Below are 22,449 nucleotides of genomic sequence, written 5' to 3' on the forward strand. Positions count from 1 at the left end.
TAGGGCAAAAGGAGGCAGGAGAAGGTCATGGGTGCTTAGGGGGAGAAAAAGAGAGAAGGTCCTGTGGTTAGAATGAACCTCTGTGGCCTGTCAGTGGGTGAGAAAGTGCCGTCATGTTCTCAGCTGGATGGAGGCCTGCCTCAAGGAGGAGCTGCCGTCCCCGATGGAGCTGGAGGAGAGCCTCCGCAACGGAGTGCTGCTGGCCAAGCTGGGCCATTGCTTTGCACCCTCCTTGGTTCCCTTGAAGAAGATCTATGATGTGGAGCAGCGACGATACCAGGTGGGGAATAGAGGGCTCCTCTTTAGGAGGGCTCCATCTTCTATTTTCTTCTTCTCAAACTACCCTTTCTCCTCAAAGCTGTGAGAGTAGGGTGACCATATAATTTATTGTCCAAACCTGGACACTTTTGAGGGTGAAAGGGGATGCTATGAATAATTGCCCTGGGACAATAGGTGTCAATTGGTGCCTCCCAGCCAGGTGGGTGTACTGTCCTTAGCAGCAAGGGGTGCTTTCTAGGTGGACTTTGAGATGCCCCTGATATGAAAGTTGCTAAGCAGATTTTTCTACCCACAGTCCATACCCAGAGGCTTGGTGGGCTTTACTACTTTGAGAGTACTTTCCAGGCAGGCTGCCCCCTTCTTATTCTCTAACCAGCCCAACCCTCCTCTCTCTCCCATCCCAGCTCTGGACCCCCATTTTCTGGAAAGCCTTACTGGATTGTTGAACCCATATTTGTGCCATCCTTTCCAAATATCCAGCTGGGTTATCCATTCCTGAGGGTTTTGTCTATCTATGTGTCTCTGTCCTGGGGTGGGGTGGGAGAATGGGAATATAGAGGGTGGGATCTTCTGGCTTTCCCCTACACCCTTGAGTCTCCAAGCTCTGGTCTGGGCTTTGCCCATAGGCAGTCCTGAACTGTGGAAGCATTCTCTTCTCTTTCCTTTCAGGCAACCGGCTTGCATTTCCGTCATACAGACAACATCAACTTTTGGCTGTCTGCAATAGCCCACATCGGTCTGCCTTCGGTAATGCTGAAAACCCAGATCAGGGTTCATCCTTACTCTTCACCAGCCCTTCCCCTCCCCACACATGTTTTATCTTCCTGGATCCTTTAGCACCCATCTTCATGTGTCTTCTAAAGTAACTTAATCTTAGAAAGCAGGTCCTTGGGCTGTGCATCTTTGAACCTGGTCACTTGGCCTCTGCCTCTATTTTCCTGTGGGTAAAAGGAGATGAGGATCCCTGGCTGTTTGTATTAGGCAGTAGGGCCCCTATGTAATGCAGGAGAGAGGGCTCATATCAGCCAGCTATCTCTCCATTAGAACTGTATAGCAGGAAGCAAGGGTATACCACATCCTTAGGTGGTAGACTTCAATTTGGAAACCTGGGCCCAAGTCCCAAATTGAACACAAGCTGTATGTCTTCTCACTCTTTGAATCTCAGTTTGTTTCTCATCTGTTAAGTGGGGATAGTAATCCTTGCCCTGCCTACCTTACAAGGTTGACAGGAGAATCAAATGATCTGTGTGAATTCTCTTTGTGAATTGTGAAGAACTATACGAGCTATATAAAGGACTCTACAATGTATGGCCTCTTTCTGCTTTGCTTTTCATCACTATAGAACTGTAAGATGAGGAAACAGCAGTAAAGAAAGACATTTTGGTGGGAGGCAGGATCAATAGAGGGTCACATGTCCTCTGTGGGGCTGGAACACTTTGAAGTCCCTAGAGTGGATCCTTTGTTATGAACCAAAATATAACCAAGAGGTATTGCAGTTAGACCTCATTACAGTTGCTAGGTAGCATGGGAAGTCATGGCTGGGGTGACTCAGTTCCTAGAGGGGTCTGTATTGATCAAAGACCATCTGGCTTGGAGGCAGGGATGAGACACCCTAACCCCTTGGTGGTCCTTGGTCATTTATGCCGTAGTGGACCCTCTGTGGGAACCTGGCCAGCTCCGCAGCATGCCACCTTTCTGAAGAGGGTCCAAAGTCAGGGGCACAGGCTCACTATGTTTATCAGATGATAAGGAGGAAGCCTGCTTCTCCTGGAAGATATGGCCTGTATCCTATAGCCTCGATAGCCTTGTCCAGTGTTTGTTTAATCCAGGGCACCCTGCGACTATGTGCTCGTGACTGAATCCTGGCTCAGTGTGTGTCTCCAGTGCCTTTCATTTACACTGGGTTGACTGGAAGCAGTAAGGGAGACTGACCTAGATGCCCCAGGCAATAAAGAAACACATACCCCAGTTTGGAGAGGAAGACCCTTTCCTCAGCCCCCTCTTTCCATATCTGGTGCTGCTTAAAGTTCCCCAATTTCAGTAACCGACTGGTTTCCCCTCCAGACCTTCTTCCCAGAGACCACAGACATCTATGACAAGAAGAACATGCCCCGGGTGATCTATTGCATCCATGCTCTCAGGTGAGAGATCCTAAACTTCTGTCATTCAGATTCCTCTTGGTGGATGCAACCAATCATTAATAGCAATAAACATTGCAGTGGGAAAGATAGAGGGTGGATCACAAGGAGCACATCTCAGGAGAGTGGGATTTTAGATTTATATAGTCGTGTTTAGATTTATGTGTGCATATTTGTGCACACTTACACACCCATTATGTGTGACCCATGTGGGTGGAGGGAAGGGGCAGGCAGAGTGGCAGAGGCAGGAAGGTGGCAGAGTAGAGTCTTTAGCTTGAGACTGGGGTACAAAGGAAACAGAGTAGAACCCATCAGGAGTGTCTTGCACAAGTTGTGTCTTATGAACGGTGAAGGCCGTTGGTCCTCACAGCCAGCCATCAGCGCCCAGTTGCTTACACCATAGAAAGTGATTGACCAATTCCTTGTGTCCATTACTTCATCTCTTCCTGACTTCATTCCCTATGTCCTTTCATGCCTCTGTGCCTTGGCTCAGTGGGTCTCTGCTTACTGTGCCCTTCTCATCCTGTGTCTCCATCCAGTGAGCTGCTGCTGCAATGTAACTTTTCCTGTGAAGCTTTCCACCAACCCCCCAGTCCTCCCACAGCATCTTATTTATCCTCTACAGCACTCGCTTCAGGTTGACTTACAGTAACATTTCTTCCTGTGGACTTGAGGGCAAATGCCATGTTGTCTTCATCTCTGGGTCCCCGTAGTAACTCCTACAAATCCATTATGGGCAGAGGGTTGAAATAAGTAGGCTCTGGTGCTTTCCAATGCCTTCCCTTCTTTCCTAGTCTCTTCCTCTTCCGGCTGGGATTGGCCCCTCAGATACATGATCTATACGGAAAAGTGAAATTCACAGGTAAGCCCAGCTCCCTCCCCAACCACCACTGTCTGAGCAGGGTTTGGGGTATTCTAGAACTAATGAAGGGCATGTGTGGTGTTATTGCAGCCGAGGAACTCAGCAATATGGCGTCTGAACTGGCCAAATACGGCCTCCAGCTGCCTGCCTTCAGCAAGATCGGGGGCATCCTGGCTAATGAGCTCTCAGTGGATGAGGCTGCAGGTAGGGATGGGGCTGTGCCTTGCCGGGGTTAGGCTCAGTGACTATGGGAGGATTCTGAGCCTTATACCCCTCAGATGGATTCTGGCCACTTCTCATCCCTGACAAGGCCGTTAGGCTACCTGGTTTGCCTGGTCATGCCTGAAGATTGCAAAAGGGGATGATGTCAGAGTGGCCTGCAACTGGTTGTGTTCTGGGCTGGGATTTGCTCTGGCCTACTGACCTTGTTTCCATGCCCCTTCCCAGTCCATGCAGCTGTTCTTGCCATCAATGAGGCAGTGGAGCGGGGGGGTGGTCGAGGACACCCTGGCTGCCTTGCAGAATCCCAGTGCTCTGCTGGGGAATCTCCGAGAGCCTCTGGCAGCCATCTACCAGGAGCTGCTGGCCCAGGCCAAGATGGAGAAGGCTGCCAATGCCAGGAACCGCGTAAGGAGGAGCCTTGGGGTGCAGGAGCTGAAAATCTGGGTGGCCTGGAAAATCTTGAGTGAAACCAGGACTCCTCTTTGCCCTGTTCTGTTTCTAGGTTCCAAAGGTGCTTAGAGAAATTGTAACTTGTCAGTTGTTTTAGAGAATTGGGAGAAGAATTCAGGAGAATAATGAGAGATCAGAAAAGAAGCTCTGGGGGATGGATCTTCAGAGAGGGCTGAGAGACTCTAGAATGTAGAACTGGGTGAGATTGGACTGGAGATTCTAAAGGTTGGTTTGGTTTAACTGTATCAATGCCAGGGGATTGGGCCCCCTTGATTTCCCCAGATTCCTTCCTACCAGACTGACTTTTGGCCTTGGGAAGGCCGCCAGAAAAAGAAATAGGTATATATAAGGAGGGAGGAGTAGGAGAAGATTTAATTAGTTTTCCCAGGTTCTTCTTTCAAAGTTGTTTTTGCAGGATGACGGAGAAAGCCAGGACATCTATGACCACTACCTAACTCAGGCTGAAATCCAGGGCAACATCAACCATGTCAATGGTAAGAGAAATAGGCCAGGAGGGGTTGAGGGAGTGCTCTCAGGGTAAGCCCCTGCACTGGGAGACTTGGGGATGGCTTCTCTTGGGCCAGAAGGCCTGATAGCCTCACTTGGGCCAACCTTGTTTCAGGGAAAGATCAGAGTCAAGGCTTAGTGTGCTCTGCTTTCTTGCTCTCAGCTACTGGAGCAGAAGTGGTCCTTGTCAGGGAGGCTTCTGTTTGAATAGGGATCCATGGAGAGGGCAGGGGCAGAGAGACAGGCCTTCCAGCTCTTGGTGCTGGGGGATAGTTGGACTGGGGGTCTTCGAGAAGAGAGTGTAGAGGATGGATGGGGGTAGGAGGAGGTCAAGGCAGGATGAATGGGCATTTATTTGCCTGTTTGGGTCAGGATATCCTCAGTGTCTAGGGGAGTGAGATGGAAAGGGCTGTGAAGACCAAGCTGAAGAATTTGGACTGGACCAAGTGGGCCCCAGGAACTCATGGAAGAGAGGTAGGGTAATTCTGGGCAGGCAGGAAGAGAGCAGATTCTTAGGGCTGGGCTGGGGAAGGTGAGAGGTGGGTTTCTTGCACTGTCCCTTATGGGGTCTTCATCTTTTCAGTCCATGGGGCTCTAGAAGTTATTGATGACGCCCTGGAGAGACAGAGCCCTGAGGCCTTACTTAACGCCCTTCAGGACCCTGCCCTGGCCCTGCGGGGGGTGAGGAGAGACTTTGCCAACTGGTACCTGGAACAGCTGAGCTCAGACAGAGAACAGAAAGCACAGGTCAGATCCTGTCTATTATCTGCCACCGCCCCTATCTGACTGTAGGATTGGAGAGGGCCTCTTGCTAGGGCAAAACCATTGGCAATTCTTTGTATTCAGTAGGTGCATGCTAACTGACATTTAAATTGTTAAATCACCCCCAAGCCAAATGGACTAAACTGATTAGCTTCTTCCTCCTGAGAGTTTCTCAGATTGCCTGGGAGGAACTCAGGGGCAGTCAAGTAGGCAGTGATGTGCTCCCATATAACTGGATTTGGGCTTCAGTTTAGTAATCTTATTTTCAACGTTGTTGACTTTCTTTCTTACTCTCTTTCTATTTGTATTTCCTATGTTGTTCTTTCAGATGTTTGCTGGGTGCTAAAGAGCCAAAAGTTAGAAATGGGTTAATAGGGATGGGTGGGCCAGGCTACCCTGTCCACAGGAGAGAGGTAGGATTGAGGGTGGATGGCTGGATGGATCTGGGAGCTCTTGCTGGCGGCTCCTAGAGCATGGCCCCAGGATGACTCCCTTCTGAGGCATCTCTTCCTTCTTCCAGGAGCTGGGTCTGATAGAGCTTTTGGAAAAAGAGGAGGTCCAGGCTGGTGTGGCTGCAGCCAACATGAAGGGTGACCAGGAACAAGCCAGTAAGTCATCCCTAGGCCTGAGGCCTGGCCTGGGTTTATCATTGGCCCTTGGCTGGCTTCTATGTAGAGCAGTGCAAACTGCTACCCAATTTCCTAGCCTGGCAAGGGGCTTCTCCCTTAACATAGTCTGCCCTATTCCTGGCCACGTGGAGGGACACTACAGGTAAGTTCATTAAGGCCTTAGAGACTCCTCAGGCAGTTTTCTTCCAGGCTTGTTGCTTATAATTATGATGGTTTCAACCTGCTTGAGTTCCTTGGGCTTCTGAAATGCAGAGATTTCCCAGGTAAGAAAGAAACTCATGGTCCAACTCAGTTTCCCTTAAAAATAGTATATACAAATAGAATTCTTTATTAAAAGAATGAGTTAGTGATTTTATACTCTAGGGGAATCAATGTGTATCGCAGGAGCAAGGAGAAGGAGCACCAAGGCTCATGCAGTAGCCTGTGAACACCAGGCCTGTTAAAATTGCTTGACTCTGTCTTGTCTTGCTGTCAGGTTTTGAGGCTGTTCAGTAACCATTTACCTTTTTCTAACAGAGCTTTCACACCCAGGCACACAGGAGTCCCCAGTCCACTCCTAGATAGCTTGCCTTGTCAACCCAGTTCGTTCCCACTTGTTTTTGCTGGAATAATCTTCTTAAAGCCCAGATCTGATCTTCTCTCCTCTGTTGAACCTTCATGGTTTCTTCTCTTATTTATTCTAGAATTTAGTCTTATCTCCTGGCCTTGGCAGATCAGACCTTTCCAAAGTTCTTCCCCATCCCTTCTGTTCACACTCTACCCAGTCCAGCCAAATCTGTTCTTTGATTATCCCCCAACCTTTCCTGTCTCTAAGCCTCTGGTCCTCTCAATTACATTTCTCCCATATGTTCATCTGCTAAAAGCAGGAGACAACATGCTCCCAAACCTGCCTCAAAAGCTTCCCCCTCGGTGAAGCCTTCCTGTTCTCACTCAGCCAAAATCCCTCCTCCACTGCACCACCACAGCGCGTTGAGGGTGGGGGAGTACCTCTAACACAGAGCTGACCATATTTTGCAGAGAACTGTAGGTCTCTTTATATCTTTATTTCTCCCCTGTAGATTAGGTGCCCCCTGATGCCAATGACCATATCTGCTTGGCATTTGGTAAGCCCCAATGCTTGAAAAGTAAAGCTACACCAATTCACCATAGCCCCTTGTTAGTTCCCTCCCTCCCTTTGCAGCCTAAATCGCACCACCTCAAAGCTGATTCTTTGTTCCTCTGTGCTGTGGTCAAGGTCTGGTCCCCGGAGCCCCTTGACTAACCTCATCTTAGTTACACCCCATGGCCACTGTCAGTCTTATGTTCACCTCTTTAGGGACTCATCCCTGCCATGATAGCCACTCTGCATGACATGCTGAGCTACTCAACTTCTGGGCCTGACTAATTGCTTCCTACTTAGCCTCCCCTTAAAGCAACCCAGCCCCTTTTCCTCTGCAACATTAGAAACATTTTGAACCTAGCAGACTGGTTTTTAAGATAAGTTACAAAGCCATTCTCCCTCAGACATTCCTAGCAGAACGGGGTTGGCCAGGAGAGTGGAGATGGTACCGAATGCCCAGCCCGTGCAGCCTTTCTCCCTCCTCTCCTGCAGTGTTCCAGGCTGTGCGGCGGATCAACAGCGCCATCCGGAGGGGAGTGGGGGCTGACACGGTGAAGGAGCTGATGTGCCCTGAAGCCCAGCTGCCTCCAGTGTACCCCTTTGCCTCAGCTGTGTACCAGCAAGAGCTGGCCGTGCTCCAGCGGCAGCAGCAGGGGGTAAGTTGCAGAAATAACGGTCCAGCTCTGGGGCTTCCGAGCTGCTAGAGGGATCAGGGCAGTCAGTCGAGAGCAGCCTCTGAGGGCAGCTCGTAGATGCTGCAAGAGATTGTGGGAGGGGGGAGGCTACCATCCTTGCCTTCCTGAGCATATTATAATCACCAGTACCCTTGATCAACCACAGCCGTACACACTGATTTAGTCCTAAAAAGAACCCAATAATGTAAGTATTATTATTTCCATTTCAGAGACGAGGAAACCGAGAGTCAGAGGTTAAGAAACTTGGCCTAACACAGCTGTAACTGGCAGTGCTGGGAGTGAATGCAAGTGTGGATATACTCAAAGCCTGTGATTTTCAGCACTCCACCCCAATCCATGCAGCTTCTCTGGCTGTGGGGTGATAGGGTCCTCCCTCAGGGAGGTCTCAATCAGTTGGAGGAGTTAGAACACACCCAAGGGTCCAGACAAAGACCCAGGGAAGGAAGAGTACATGATCTGGGTAGAGGAAGACTTCAGACCAGGGGAATGGAGGGAGCAGAGCTGGGGGAAAGTTTCCTAGAAGAGAGGAGAATGGAATAGAGAGACATACCCGCAGCAGCCAGGTACAGAGCATCTCCAGGCACAACCTGGACACAGGCACGACCCTCAGGAAGGGCACAGTCTCTGCATATGGATAACTAGAGTTCAAGGAAACAATGAGTACTTAGAGGTAAAGTACGGTGACTAAGGTGGGGGACTTGAGGGCCAGACCTCCTAAGTTCAAAGCCAGCTCTTCTGCTTCCTGGCTTGGATCTTAAACAACTTATTTACCTTCTGTGCCCCTCAGTTTCTTCAGATGTTAAATGGGGCATTAATATGTTTACCTCATAGGGTTGTCTTAAGAATTAAATGAGTTAACATATGTGCTTAGAAAAGAGCCTAGCACAGAATGTCACCTAAGTTTTAGCAGTTATCATTATTATTACTTAGCAATGTTTTATTTGTAAAGGAAGGGTGCTCCAGACAGAGGAAATAGTACAAGCGGCATTTGAAAAAGAGGAGAGGAACAAGCAGGGAAGTGGGGCCATGGCCTCTCCAGTGTGCAGTGCAGAGTGGAGATGATCACTTTATCTTCATCCCTGTGTGCCAGGGCCTGGCACAGTTCCTAACATGTAGTCGGGATCAGAAGGAAAATGTTACGTAACTTGCATTTCTTGACTATGCGTTCTCTGAGCCTCCGTTTTCTCATCTGTGAAATGGTTGGATAGTAGCAGTACCTACCTCACTAGTTATGAAAGTTAGGTGATGATGTATATGAAATACTTATACACTGAGCACATAGTGAATATTCTTAAGGGCTGTGTGGTGACATTTTAGCAAATGAACCAGGCCATTGGAGTTTTGGGATGGAGACTCTGGGATATTCAGGAATCTTGAGGGCAGGATGGAGGGCTGGCCCCCAGGCCCTTCACCAGCCCACTTGGGAATCATCTCCCCCACCGTTGTAGGAGCTTGGCCAGGAGGAGCTCTTTGTGGCCGTGGAGATGCTCTCAGCTGTGGTTCTGATTAACCAGGCCCTCGAGGCCAGGGATGCCAGTGGCTTCTGGAGCAACCTGGTGAACCCTGCCACGGGCCTGGCCGAGGTGGAAGGAGAGAATGCTCAGCGGTGAGAAAGGTTTAGCCACATGCTGGATATGGTGGGCATGGGAGAGTGGAGGGAACATAGCCAAGACTCAGAACTCTGCTGCTTGGAGACTTGCCTTCTGCATGCCCACTTCCTGGGCCCAGGCAAACCCTCCTATGTTTCTTCCTGAGAATAGGTGAGTTCACAGTCATCCCTCTTTCCTCCATTCATCCATTCTTTCATAGCAATTGTTTGAGAGCCCATCCATGTGCCAGATACTATTCTAGGTGCTGGGAAACAGCCATGAATAAAATGAAGGTGTCTACTCTCATCAAACTTACATGCTAGTAGAGGGAGACAGACAAAAAACAAATATGTCAGATGATTAGAAGGATTAAAAGAGAGGAAGAATTATGGAGAAAATAGGGCAGGGCAAAGGGGATGAAGGGTAGGGACATGGTAGGGGTGGTTCTTCTATTTTACATAGGGTGGTTCTAGAAGGCGTCTTTGATAAGGGGGTCATTTTTGAGAGACACCTAAAGGGCATGGGTGATTGCCATGAGGCTATACAAGGGCAGAGGCCTGAGAAAGACATGTGCTTGGTGTGTTCAAAAAGCACACGGAATGGAGTGACAAAGGGAGAGTAGGAGGAGGTGAAGATGGAGGAGCAGAGGTCAGACTGTGTAGGCCTCTGGCGTTTACTCTGAGTGAGAAAGGATACCCCGGGAAGGAGCAGGGAGGGAGATGAGCTGACCTACTTTTAACAGGATCACTCTGGCTGCTGTGCTGAGAATTGACTGTGAGGGTTCAAGGGGAGAAGCAGGGAGACCTGTTAGGCAGCTGTTGGAGTAATCCAGGCAAGAGATGACATGGGCTTGGTCTGGGGTGGTAGCAGCAGAGGAGGTTGAAAGAGAGTGGGATTCTGAATATATTCTGAAAGCAGAACTGACGGAATTTGGTATGTAGTGGATATAGAGGATAAGAGAGAGGGGAATCAGGTATGACTCCAAAGATTTTTAGCCTAGGAGGTTAGAGTTAATATTTACTAAGATGGGAAAGGCTGTGGGAGATGCAGGTTGGGTAGGGTTCCCCCTACAGGAGTGCAAATGTTGAGATTTTGGGTTTGAGGTGCTTATTAGACATTCACCTGAACATACCAAAGAGGCACGTGGGATATGTGAATGCCCTGGAGGTGTAATTTTGGGATTCATTAGAATATGGGGTTTAAAACTATGAGGTTAGGAGAGATCACCTGGGAAGTGAGTATGGAGAGAAGAGGTTTTCAGACTGAGCCTTTGGATGCTCCAATGTTTAGAGGTCAGGAAGGACCCAGCAAAGGAGGCTTAGAAAGAACAACCTGTAAGGTGAGAGGAGAACCAAGAGGATGGACTGTCCTGGAGGCCAAGTGAGGAAAGCATATCAGGTGTTTCCCCTGACTCCTGGCCAGCAGTGCCCGTGCTGCTCACCTCATTCTCTCTCACCCCACTACTAGTTACTTTGATGCCCTGGTGAAGCTGCGACAGGTGCGTGGAATAGATGGGGACTTTCTGAGCTGGAATGACTTGCAGGCCGCTGTGAGCAAGGTCAACGCCCAAGTCCAGGAAGAGACCGATCGTGAGTTAAGCCTAGAGCTGGGGAAGACAGCCTAAAGTGGCAGCCCCATCCCTTAGTCATAAGTCTCAGGGTACCTGCCCACCTGCATCTCATTCTCAGAGGTCCTCGCAGTCAGCCTCATCAATGAGGCTCTAGACCAGGACAGCCCTGAGAAGACCTTAACCGCCCTGCTGCTTCCTGCTGCTGGCCTGGACCACATCAGCCTCCCTGTTGCCCCTCGCTACCATCTTTTTCTCGTGGAGGCCAAAAGGCAGAAGGTCAAGGTAAGGCTTGGGCTGACTGGGATGGACACCAGAGCAGGGCCTGTGCCCAGTGTATACCCTGGGAGAGCCCTGGTCTAATGGATAGAGTCCCTCCCTGGGGCAGGGGGCAGGAGAGGTTCCAATCTGAAAGGGGACTGGCCCCCATTGCCGTGACTGAGAGGCCAGGGCAGACAGTTGAGCTGAACAGCTCTAGTCTCCAGCACAGAGAGAATGGTGGGTCTTTGTGCATGGGAAGAGCCCAAGACTTGGAGCCAGAGGTCTTATTGACCATGAGACTTGAGCAAATCCCTTAGTGTCTCTGAGCTCTATTTATTCATCTGTAGACTATTACATACCCTGGTCCTACCTGCTGGAACAGGGGTAAAAATCTAATGAATTGAAGAACGTGACAGGGTTTGAACCTGTGATGCCCTGAGTATCTGGCAGTATAGAGAGCAGTTGAGAGCCAGGGCACTGGAGCCAGACTATTTGAGTTTGCCTCCTGGCATTCTGACCCGGCACACATTACCTAACCTCTCTGTGCCTGAGTGTCGTCACCTACAAACTTGTGATAATAGTGAACTTTTCTCATGGTTATGGGGTTTAAATGACATAACATGACAGTAATATTAGCTAGCAGTTATTGAGTTTTCACTTTATGTCCAGCATTATGTGCTTTACAAGTGTTGATTCACAAGAAAGTGCCTTAGAACAGTGCCTGGCACATAGGCAGTGCTGAATAAAATGTTAGTTTAAAAAGTCTATTATTAATGATGAGAGTTGGGAGGGAGTAGTATCTGGGATTGGGTGAGGTAAGGGAGGGAGCAAGCCTTTATCAGTCTTATGGTGTGCCAGGCACAGGCTTACTTGACTTGTGTTCTCATGTAATCTTCCCAATTCTCTGTGTGGTAAAAGTGGATGAGGAGGAGAAAGTGAAGGTCAGGGTCAGGATTGGCCTGAGGAGGTGTGAATTGAGGCTTCGGGGAAAGGGGAGTGGGGAGTGGGGGCAGGGAGGTGGAGCCTCCACTGTGGGCCATCCCTGGGCATGGCTGCGGCACAAGGGCTGGAATAGGGCTGTTGAGAGAGTTGTGGATACTGGGGGATATAGAGGCTGTACAGAACCCCTGGGTGTTTTGAGGGTGCTATGGCCAAGCTGAATTGATGCTAGGTACAGCTTAAAGGCAATGTGGGAAAAGGCAGAGCCTTCTGAGCCTGGCAGCAGTCCAAGGGAGCTACAAGGCCTGTCTGCACAGAGACAAGAAGAGGGCAGAGAGGATCACCATCACTGCCACCTCCGACATCTGCCTGCAGTTTTGTCCCCATGGGCAGCTGGGCCTGTAAACTGGGGCAGACGCATGTGGGGTCTCGTCTTTTTCCACCTCTTTCAATTTGCCAGGTGACAGGGGATCCTGGAGCTGTGCTGTGGCTGCAGGAGATCCGCCAGGGAGTGATCAGAGCCAACCAGGACACAAATGCAGCTCAGAGAAGTAAACGGCCCTGCAGGGAGGAGGGTTGGGAGAAGGGAGGAGACGAGAGCTCAGCAAGAGCCCAGCTAATCAGGTAGCCCTCCTAGCCTCCTCTCCCTCCCTTCCAAGCTCTGTGGGGAGTCAGGCCAGCATCAGAGCAGGTGGGTTGCTGCTTAGACCATAGGACGGATTTCCCAGCAGCCAGCTGGGCAGGAAATGCTCAGGAGTTGAGAGCCCACAGTCCACCCACAGGCTCCTTCTATGCCTTCCAGTGGGCACATTCCCTACAGCTTGAGCATGTGAAATCAGGTAGTGGCCAAAAACCCATCCCATTTCTGCTGGAAGCCTGAGTTTGGCTTCTAACAATCAACTCTGGCTTGAGAATGTTTAGTCTTGAAGGTGGGAGAAGAGGCATTGGCAGAAATTTGAGGAAAAACTGGCAGAATCAGGACAAACAAACACTGGTGTTCTGGTGTGGGGCGTCGATGGCATTAGTTCTCAGAGTCTGAAGTCCCTCTGTCCATCTATCTGTGTGCGACTGGAAGTCAGGTGCCACGTCAACTACTCCCACTTCTTGGACTCTCTTTTCCTAAGAAATGTGACCTGAGTTTCTCTAGCCATATCCTGCCTTTAAGTTGAATTTTCCTTTTACCAAACCCCAGCCCAAGTCCAGGAATGCTTCCTTACTGCTACTTTTTCCTGAAAGCACAGCTGCAAGCTTTTTTATTGTTATTATTTTTTTTTATCATCTATGCCTGTGTCCATCCTATTTTGTCCATCAGAGGGGTCTTTTTTGGTGTCCTCCTCCTCTGACTCCTTCCCCAGCAGCTAGGACAGGGCCTGTGGGAGCTCAGGGGGAAGGACTGACTTCTCTCTCCTGATGTCCCTGTCAGTGGCTCTTGGTGTGGCTGCCATCAATCAGGCCATCAAGGAGGGCAAGGCAGCCCAGACAGAGCGGGTGTTAAGGAACCCCACTGTGGCCCTCCGAGGGGTGGTTCCTGACTGTGCCAGCGGCTATCAGCAAGCCCTGGAAGGTGCCATGGCAAAGAAGCGGCGCCCAGGTAACAGCTTTATCCTACCCCTCCTCTTCTCTGTCTATCCCGGCCACCCCTTGCGTCCTTATTGAAGCTTTTCAGCTCATCTTGGCTTCCTCTTAGGGGACACAGGTCTCTGGGTTCAGCATGATATGAAGGATGGTACCGCCTACTACTTCCATCTGCAGACCTTTCAGGGGACTTGGGAGCGACCCCCTGACTGCCACCTCAACACCTCCCACCTGACTTGGGAGGAGATCCAGGTTGGCAAGGCCCCTGCAAGGGAGGGGAATCAGGGATGGGGGATTCCCCGCAGGAGAAACTTCTGCCCACCAAGAGCCCACAGACTCTCTCCTGCCTCCACAGTCAGCCGTTACCAAGGTCACTGCCGCCCATGACCGCCAACAGCTCTGGAAGGCCAACGTCAGCTTCATCATCCAGCTCCAGGCTCGCCTCCGTGGCTTCCTGGTTCGGCAAAAGTTTGCCAAACATTCCTGTTTTCTGAGGACCTGGCTCCCAGCAATCATCAGGATCCAGGTGTCAGGCTCTGGCTTTCTGCATCTTCAGGGCCTGGCTTTATCTACGCTTACGGTTTCTACCCTCCTGCCTTTTTGCTGAGTGGGGTTGGGATGACTTTTTGGCCTCTAAAGAGTAGTGGTTAAGAGCATGGATTCCGAAGCCAGACTGCCTGGGTTTGAATCCCAGCTCTCCTCCACTTATTAGCCATGTGACCTTGACAAGTTACTTTCTCTCTCTCCCTCAGTTTCTGGATACCCCTCAGTTTCCTCATCTGTCCCTCAGTTTTCTCATCTGCAAAATAGGGATAATGATAGCATGCACCATACAGGGTTGTTATGAGGATTAAATAAGGTAAGGTGACATCTGTAAAGCGCTTAGAACAGTGCCTGGCAGGTAGGTAAAAAGGGGGGGTAAGTGCTACCTACCATCATCATCATCACCATCCACAGAATATGGAGAGCTGGCTTCCCCATGGGGAGAGCAAAATAAGATGTAGTAAGAAGAATTAAATTTCAACACCAGGAAGGAGTTCTCGACTAAAAGAGGAGTAGGGAAGAGCTGGCAGTAGTTAAACAGAAGAGGGGTAGACTATGCCTAAGGGAGAAAAGAGTCTTCTATCATTCCTCTTCAACCAGTCCTCTCCATTTTTATTCTTCCAACCTATGGGTGGTCCAGTGTGACCTCTGAGTGCTACCCACAAGTAACTGGGACCTGAGGCCCATTGGGAGGATAGCCAGGGGCACTGTACAAGCCAAGGATGAAGGGAGTTGGGCAAACAGAGATTCCCTATGCAGACATGATATGGGGGGCCTCATGGAGGTGATGGCAATGTAAAAATACTTTACTTAGTAAACATCTTTGAATGGCCACTATCTACAAAGCGTACCACATGGCACGGGGCCAGGGCGGGGAGGGACGTGAGACACACAGGTGAGCAAACACATCTCCCCCTTGCAGGAGCTAGAGTACAGTTGATGTTAGACACTGTGATAATAGGAGACAAAGACAACACCAGAGGCCCCCAAAGGAGACAGATGGGCAAGACTGAGCCTGGCAAAAAGGCCCCTGGTTATGATCTAGGGCATGGGGGTGGTACTTGAGAGCTCAGGTTTTGGTGTCAGAGGCTGGAGTAAGCTTCCCAGTCCTACCATTTCCAGCCATATGACCTTGGGATACTTAAGTCCTTAACCTTGGGTAACATAACCCTTCTCCAACACAGTGTCCTCATTGATAACCTCGTGGTACTCACCTCATTTGGTGATTATGAGGATTAAGTAGGAAAATTACATGTAGCACTTAATGTGGCAAGTGTTCCCTTGATGGTAGCTATTATGAAATGTTAAATTTGGGGGCATTGGTCCCAGAACTCAATACAAAACCTTAATAATCTGCATTTAATGGTCTGAATCATAGGGATTCCTCTCTCCTGATCCCAGATTGGAATTTCATACTAACTCTAAAGAGATGAAAAGCCAAACCAAGGCAAGAGATGGAGTCAGATGGAACATTCTCCACTAATACCGGAGCTGTAGTCTCAGGCCACTAGCCCTTCAGCTATGAGGAAGTGAGAGTCAGAAATGAGGCCCCTTGAGTATGCCAAGATTTTAATCTCCTCTGAAAGCTCTGACACTGGATAGGATTCCAATCAGGGACCTGAATTCTGACCAGTGCAGATTGGGAGGCCCCTCTTTAAGGAGGAGCCATGTGGGTGGGTAGGAATAGGAGCAAAGGGGAGACCCCTCTGCCTTTCCCTACAGGCAACTGTCTGGAGAGCATGCCAGGAGATCCTGGAGCAGGGGAGGGAGGGGTGCTGAGGGGGAATATGGGAATGGACTCCCTGGCCTTTAAGTTCCTAGAGAGCTGGTATCATGGTGCCAAGCTGCCTCTTGTACACCCTGTTCCAAAAGAGTGGTCAGTGTAAGCCTTAGGGGAAAGCTCTAGGGAAGGACTGGGAAGACAATCAGATGCAAGGGGATAATCTTAAATTCCACTAACTCAGTGCTCAAGTCCTGAGCACTGGGGAGATGTTTGACATGGCCCTAAAAGACAGGAATGATTTCAGTTGGTAGAGATTACACTAGAGGTTGAGGGTGGGGGAAAAAAACAAAGACTCAAGGCCAGAATAACAAGGCGTGTTTAGAGGAAAGTGAAATTTCTGACGAGGCTAGAGTCCTGAAGAAGGTAGGGAACCATAGAAAGTTAGATGGGGAGTGGGAGGGTCATATCATTGAGAACTTCTGGAAACTTCGGGGCTGGGAGAGACATAGTCCAAGTGATGCTTTAGGAAAATTAATCTCACGTAAGCTTAGGGTGAGAGGTAATTGGCTCGTAGGAAGGAGACCAAAATAGAAGGGAGCCACGAGATTTGTGTTTTAGAGGCCAAGTGGGGCATGTTTATGGAGGAAAAGATCAGTTGGACCCTTTGCAGTAGAGCAGCCTGGGAAGAAGCCACTGGACTGGCAGCTGAACTATTGGGGACTTTGGAGTGAAGATTTTCTTAGAGCCGGGGTCAGGAGCTAATACAGTTGCAAAGAAAAGTGTGAGTTATGAGAGCGATAATGACCTGCTGCTCAGACAGCCATTGGCAGAGATGGCGGGCACACGACTCTGGGCCTGTACACACTCGCCATCCGTGGAAATGTGTGCTTTGTCAGATGGTTCCCTAACCACTCTCTGCACTTGTAAGGGAGGGTGGCGTGTCTGATAGTGTGTGGGTGGTCTGTATACGGGTGTATGAGTATATTTTGGGGTATATGGTGCATAAGAGTTGGTGAGTAGGTGTGTGCTTTATTAATATCTTTTAAGCCTGTATTTTACAGTTGTGTTTCTGTGAGGAGGTGTTGAGGAGTGTGGGTGTGTATATTTGATAGTATTCCACGTGTCTGTGGGTGTGTGTGTGTGCATATATCTACTGGGACCAGGGAGTATGGCAGGGGGCGTGGTAGGGCAGGTACTTGATCTTCCCCATGAAGTTGGAAGTTCTTTAAAATCAGGGAGAGTTTTCCCTCCCCCCTCTGCTTGCCTGTCCCCCTACCTTTCCTGAAGAACCCAAGACAAGGATTTTCCTGCAAGCTTCTCGTGTCTACAGGAACCATCTTTTTCTCTCCCAATGTGCAGGCTCATTGGCGGGGACACAGGCAGCGGAAGACTTACCTGGAGAGGTTGCAGTACTTAAAAGCAAACGTGGATGCTGTGATCAAGGTAGCTATAGTGGTTTTGGCAGCTTCCTATCTCTCATGGAGAGCCTTCTGAAAACAATTCCTAGTCCTCTTACCTCTTTGTGACCTCTGAAATTGGCTGAATTGGCCTGGATCTGAGGGATAGACCCTCAAGCCTGAGCTCTGAGGCAGTGTCTCTTCTTCCAGATCCAGGCTTGGGCCCGGATGTGGGCAGCTCGGAGTAGATACCAGAGACGTCTGCGCTACTTCCAGAAGAATGTGAGTTGTCATCCTGCTCCCCCTGCCCCCATACCCAACCTTTACCCATGAGACCAGGGTAGGGCAGCCAGTGACCCCTTCCCATCTGTGTTCATGGCAGGTTAACTCCATTGTGAAGATCCAGGCATTTTTCCGAGCCAGGAGAGCCCGGGATGACTACAGGATGTTAGGTGAGCTGCCTGGCCTACCCTCTGTGTGTAGGAGTAAACTGGCTGCTTTCCCTCGTCTCTCTCTGCCGGTCTTGTGGCTTTCAACAGTCAGCCTGCAGAAAATCACACCAGCCTCCACCACCCCAAAACTTTCTAATTGGGACCCTAGATAAGGTGTTTTGCTTTTTTGAGTCCTTTTCTCCCATTGACAGCTGATGTCCACAATCCTGAGTGTGTCTTAGGACCTGAGGTGTGTGGAGGAATGAGAAAATGTCCTGCCTGTGGGGATCTCCCAGTTTGAAGGGAGAGATGGGAATCATCCCAGGGCCAGGTGGGTCTAGATATCCCTCAGGGCTCCGCAACAGGTCAGGGGAGGTAGTCACAAGTTGTCTGTGCGGAATGGGGAACAGGGATTATAACAAAGCCCCTCTGCCCACCCCCATAACCAATAGCCATGTCGCAGGGGAACCTCCTCTAACAAGGTCCTTTCTGTACCAGGCTTAGGTTATCTTCCTGGTGCTACCACCAAAGCAGAAAGAGAAGGATCTTTTGCTTCTCCTTAGAGGTCCAGGCTTCTCCCACTTTCTGCTCTTCCCTGACCTGTGACTCTTCCACCTCCTGACCTCAGTGGTCCAGCATATGCAAAGGCACATACAGAGTCCTTTGAGGAGTTTGAGGAAAAGCACTTGGGGAGCCCCATCTTCCTGCCCTGTATTTCCCAGTAGTTGGGTATGCATTTAAAGCCTTAAAGAGGTCCTTCTAGGTGGCCCTTTCCCCCGACCTTAAAGTCCAGATGTGCAGTCCTTAGGGGTCCTCTACCTTTTTGTGAAGCTGACAAGTTGGTCCATTTCCTTGCTCACCTCTAGCCCCTGAGTTCAGGTTGAATACAATGCTCAGGATTCACCTCCCTCACCTGCTTGCTCCCTCTTCCCCCTGCTCTGCCACAAGGGCTCTGCCTACCCCATCTCTCACCACTGGACACTTGGGCCCATCTGCTTCTGGACAGTTAGCTTCTTTTCCTCCTTCTCATCTCTCCCCAGACTGGCCCTTTCTATTTTTTTCTCTGGCTATTACACTCATCCCACTGCCCTGGTCATCTTCTATCTTCTGTTTCTTCTCTTTACTTTATAGTTTTTCTGGAAGAACTTGTTCTTCCCAGTTCTGTCTTCCAACTTCTTAGCCACCCAAGCTGTCCAGAGCTCTACCACTTACCAGTTCTGTGTCCCTAGGCAAATTACTTCATTTCTTTATTGGCTCAGTTTTCATTTATAAAATGGAGATGATGAGAGTACCTGTCTTGTAGGGTTATTTTGAGGATTAGGTTAAGTTAATGGACTACATTTCATCAAATCCCAGATGCCATCTATCATCTTAGCCATCAATTGGTGGCACCCCATTGCCCTGAGAATAAGGTCCAGTCTTCTAACCATGGCTTCCAAGGCTCTCCGTGATCCAGCATCTCCCTACCCCTCCACCCTCACTGCCCTGCTCACCGCCTCTGCACCCTCTGCACTGTGCACCAGACATGAAGGACTTCCGTACCCCCAATAGCCCACACTCTCTCTCTCTCTTCCCTCCTTTTCACAGACATCAGGTTGGGCCTCAGCCCTGCCAGGAAGACTTTCTTTGGTTTTCAGGTGGGATTGGGTGGGCCACTTTTGTTCTCCCAAAGATCCCTGTGCTCGTCCCTCTCAGAGCATTAACCACAACGTAGTGAACTGTGGTTTGCGTTTGTCTCCTTTTCCTACTGTACTGGGAACCTTTAAGGACAGGGTTTAGTTTTATTCATCTTCTAAATCTGACTCCTTTATTTATTATTTGCTGTGGAACCTAGGGCAAATTACTTAACCTCTCTGCCCCTCAGCCTTCTCATTAGTAATAGTAGACTGACCTTACAGGGTTGTTTTGAGTTCTGTAAGGCACTTAGAATGGTATCTGGTCTACAATAAACATTATATTTGTTGTTGTTTTATTATTCTCTGTAGCTTAACTCAGAGGCTTCTCTGCTCAAATACCAACTCCAAAGGCAGGGAGAATCACCATCTAGCTTTGACCTCCCCTGTATAATAAAACATGCTGAGCATCCCTTCCACCCTTGCTTCCCCCTGTGTACAGACACTCCTGATAGAGGAGGGTTGTGTGAGGGGCAAGCGGGGCCGAGTGGAGGCCCAGATGGGTTGAAGTGAGCCTGGAATGAAGGATGGGAAGCAAGTTGACCCAGCAGGAGTGGGGAGGAAATTTGAGGTAGACTAGGGAGGCCTGGGAGGGATCATCAGAGGGAGCTGGGACTCCAGCATTGGTTTGGGAGACCATTAGGATAGGCCCAGACTGGGGATGAATCCAGAGGCAGGGGAGAAACAGCTCCTATGTTACATCTGGTTATAAGACAAGGAACTCTGGGACAGGGCTGACTGCCCACTGCCCTCCAATTGCAAGCAGAACCAGTTAGAAGACTGGAGGTTGGGAGCTTGCTGGCCTCAAGCAGAATGGGTACTGAGAGTGGGATAACTCAGGCAGGGAGCTGGTGAGGAGGGCATGCCTGATCCTGACGCCTCCTCCCTTCCTGACAGTCCATGCGCCCCACCCTCCTCTCAGCGTGGTGCGTAGATTTGCCCACCTCTTGAATCAAAGCCAGCAGGACTTCTTGGCTGAGGAGTTGCTGCTGAAGCTCCAGGAAGAGGTGGTCAGGAAGATCCGGTCCAATCAGCAGCTGGAGCAGGACCTCAACCTCATGGACATCAAGATTGGCCTACTAGTGAAGAACCGAATCACCCTGCAGGTAGGGGCCCACCAGTTCACCTCCATCCCCCAAACTTAGCCACCTCTGGTGAGGTGACATTGGCCATTCCCTGGTCACCCAGCAAATCTTTTTACAATGTGTGGATTTTATAGCCCAGCTCAGGTCTTTGTCTCAGGTGTCCTCTGCTCTTCTAGTAAGCCATTTCTTGGGGGCACATGATATAGTTGAAGGAACACTGGACATAGAATTGGAATACCTGAGTGTGCTAGTCCCTGGTTATGGGATGGACTGTGAGCTGACCATTTAACTGCCAAGTCTGTTTCCCCATTAGTGAAGTGGGAATAATGAGAGTGTCTACCTCACCAGGCCAAATGCATAGTTATGAAAGCTCCTTAAATCATAAATTACCGTACAAATATGCAGTGATGGAGTGGTAGTGAAATAGTGTTACCTCCTCAAATGTATACAACAGTCTGGGAAGAGATAATAACATAAACTGACAGACATGATGCCTCAACCAGGCAACCCACTGCTCCTTGGAGACTCACTCCTATGAAAGCAGAGGTGCCAGATGGAGTCTCGGGACAGTAGGAGGGGCCTCGCCTCATCCCAGAAAAATTTATGTCCCTTCACTCATCCCTGTTCCTTGAGCAGCAGAAAGCCCTGGCTCTCCAAGGTCTCCTAGACCATATGTTCCATGCTCTGTGCTGGCCTGGGCTGGTTGTATGACCCGCTCCCCTACCCTGTAGGAAGTGGTCTCCCACTGTAAGAAGCTGACCAAAAAGAATAAGGAGCAGCTGTCAGATATGATGGTAATGGACAAGCAGAAGGGATTAAAGTCACTGAGCAAAGAGAAACGCCAGAAACTAGAAGCATACCAACACCTCTTCTACCTGCTCCAGGTAAGCCGAGGACTTTGGGACCTCGAGGCCTTTATGTCTGTGCCTTTGTCTCCATGCAAGTTGTCCTTTCCCATAAGCCTAAGGCCTCCTCCCCAGGGAAAGAGACTGCCTCTTCCTCTGTTGGTCTGGAATTGTTGCCAGTATCCTGAGAAAATATGACAATGCCTTCTCCTTTCCAAGTTTCTTTATCTGATCACTAGTCCCTCAGTGCATTATCAGCCATTCCTGTCTTCCCCATTGCTTGCAGACTCAACCCATCTATCTGGCCAAGCTGATCTTTCAGATGCCTCAGAATAAAACCACCAAGTTCATGGAGTCAGTGATTTTCACTCTGTACAGCTATGCCTCCAACCGCCGAGAAGCCTATCTCCTGCTCCAGCTGTTCAAGACAGCGCTCCAGGAGGAAATCAAGTAGGTTTTCCAGATGTAAAGGAATGGGAAGAGAATGGGGTAAAAGACACCAACATTGGCTCCGTCACAAGGTGACAATTTGTTGAGATTTGAGGGTGAAAATGGAATCAGAAGACCTCTTTTCCCTACCTCCTTTGAAGAAACTGTAAAACAACTCCTGGGATGACAGAATGGGAAGACATGGGTTGATTGATGTGTTAGCACAAAGAATGAGATAGAGACAGCGGGACAGTCCTTAAGAGGGGGACAGCAGAGCAGGCTTCTAAGAGCCAGAATCTCAAAACAGAATAGCAACTCTTTGTCCCACACAGTAGCAGGAGACCAGCTTCAATGACCTCTTGAACTACAGGTCAAAGGTGGAGGAGCCCCAGGATGTGGTGACAGGCAACCCAACTGTGGTGAGACTGGTGGTGAGATTCTACCGTAATGGGCGAGGACAGAGCGCCCTGCGGGAGATCCTGGGCAAGGTTATCCAGGACGTGCTGGAGGACAAGATGCTCAGTGTTCACACAGACCCTGTGCACCTCTATAAGAGCTGGATCAACCAGACCGAGGCCCAGACAGGGCAGCGCAGGTGAGCAGACTGGGCATAGGAAGAGTTGCCTTTGATCAGTGTGATCTGAAACCCCACTGGGGAAGCTTAGGTGTGCTTTGAAGGAGGGATATAAATAAGCATGCTGATTTATGCAAATATGACACCAGCCCTGTAAGAGTAAATAAGGTAGCCT

At 49.7% G+C, this 22,449-nt stretch overlaps 1 protein-coding gene across 1 annotated transcript in view; it reads left to right on the forward strand.

Moving 5' to 3' along the window:
• The window catches only part of IQGAP3 (IQ motif containing GTPase activating protein 3), a 34,423-nt gene that overhangs the window by 1,468 nt on the left and 10,506 nt on the right, over nt 1–22,449 (forward strand). Inside the window, 25 exon segments of the mRNA XM_037813823.1 lie at nt 124–280; nt 949–1,026; nt 2,344–2,420; nt 3,212–3,279; nt 3,370–3,483; nt 3,727–3,767; nt 3,769–3,906; nt 4,367–4,445; nt 5,042–5,205; nt 5,741–5,828; nt 7,441–7,604; nt 9,092–9,249; nt 10,700–10,821; nt 10,921–11,084; nt 12,460–12,550; nt 13,423–13,590; nt 13,687–13,826; nt 13,930–14,100; nt 17,200–17,283; nt 17,448–17,519; nt 17,620–17,689; nt 20,239–20,447; nt 21,158–21,310; nt 21,558–21,721; nt 22,071–22,295. Coding sequence (XP_037669751.1) covers nt 124–280; nt 949–1,026; nt 2,344–2,420; nt 3,212–3,279; nt 3,370–3,483; nt 3,727–3,767; nt 3,769–3,906; nt 4,367–4,445; nt 5,042–5,205; nt 5,741–5,828; nt 7,441–7,604; nt 9,092–9,249; nt 10,700–10,821; nt 10,921–11,084; nt 12,460–12,550; nt 13,423–13,590; nt 13,687–13,826; nt 13,930–14,100; nt 17,200–17,283; nt 17,448–17,519; nt 17,620–17,689; nt 20,239–20,447; nt 21,158–21,310; nt 21,558–21,721; nt 22,071–22,295 — 3,159 coding nt within the window.

Source organism: Choloepus didactylus, chromosome 2 (assembly GCF_015220235.1).
Source record: "Choloepus didactylus isolate mChoDid1 chromosome 2, mChoDid1.pri, whole genome shotgun sequence".
NCBI classification, from domain to species: Eukaryota; Metazoa; Chordata; class Mammalia; order Pilosa; family Megalonychidae; genus Choloepus; species Choloepus didactylus.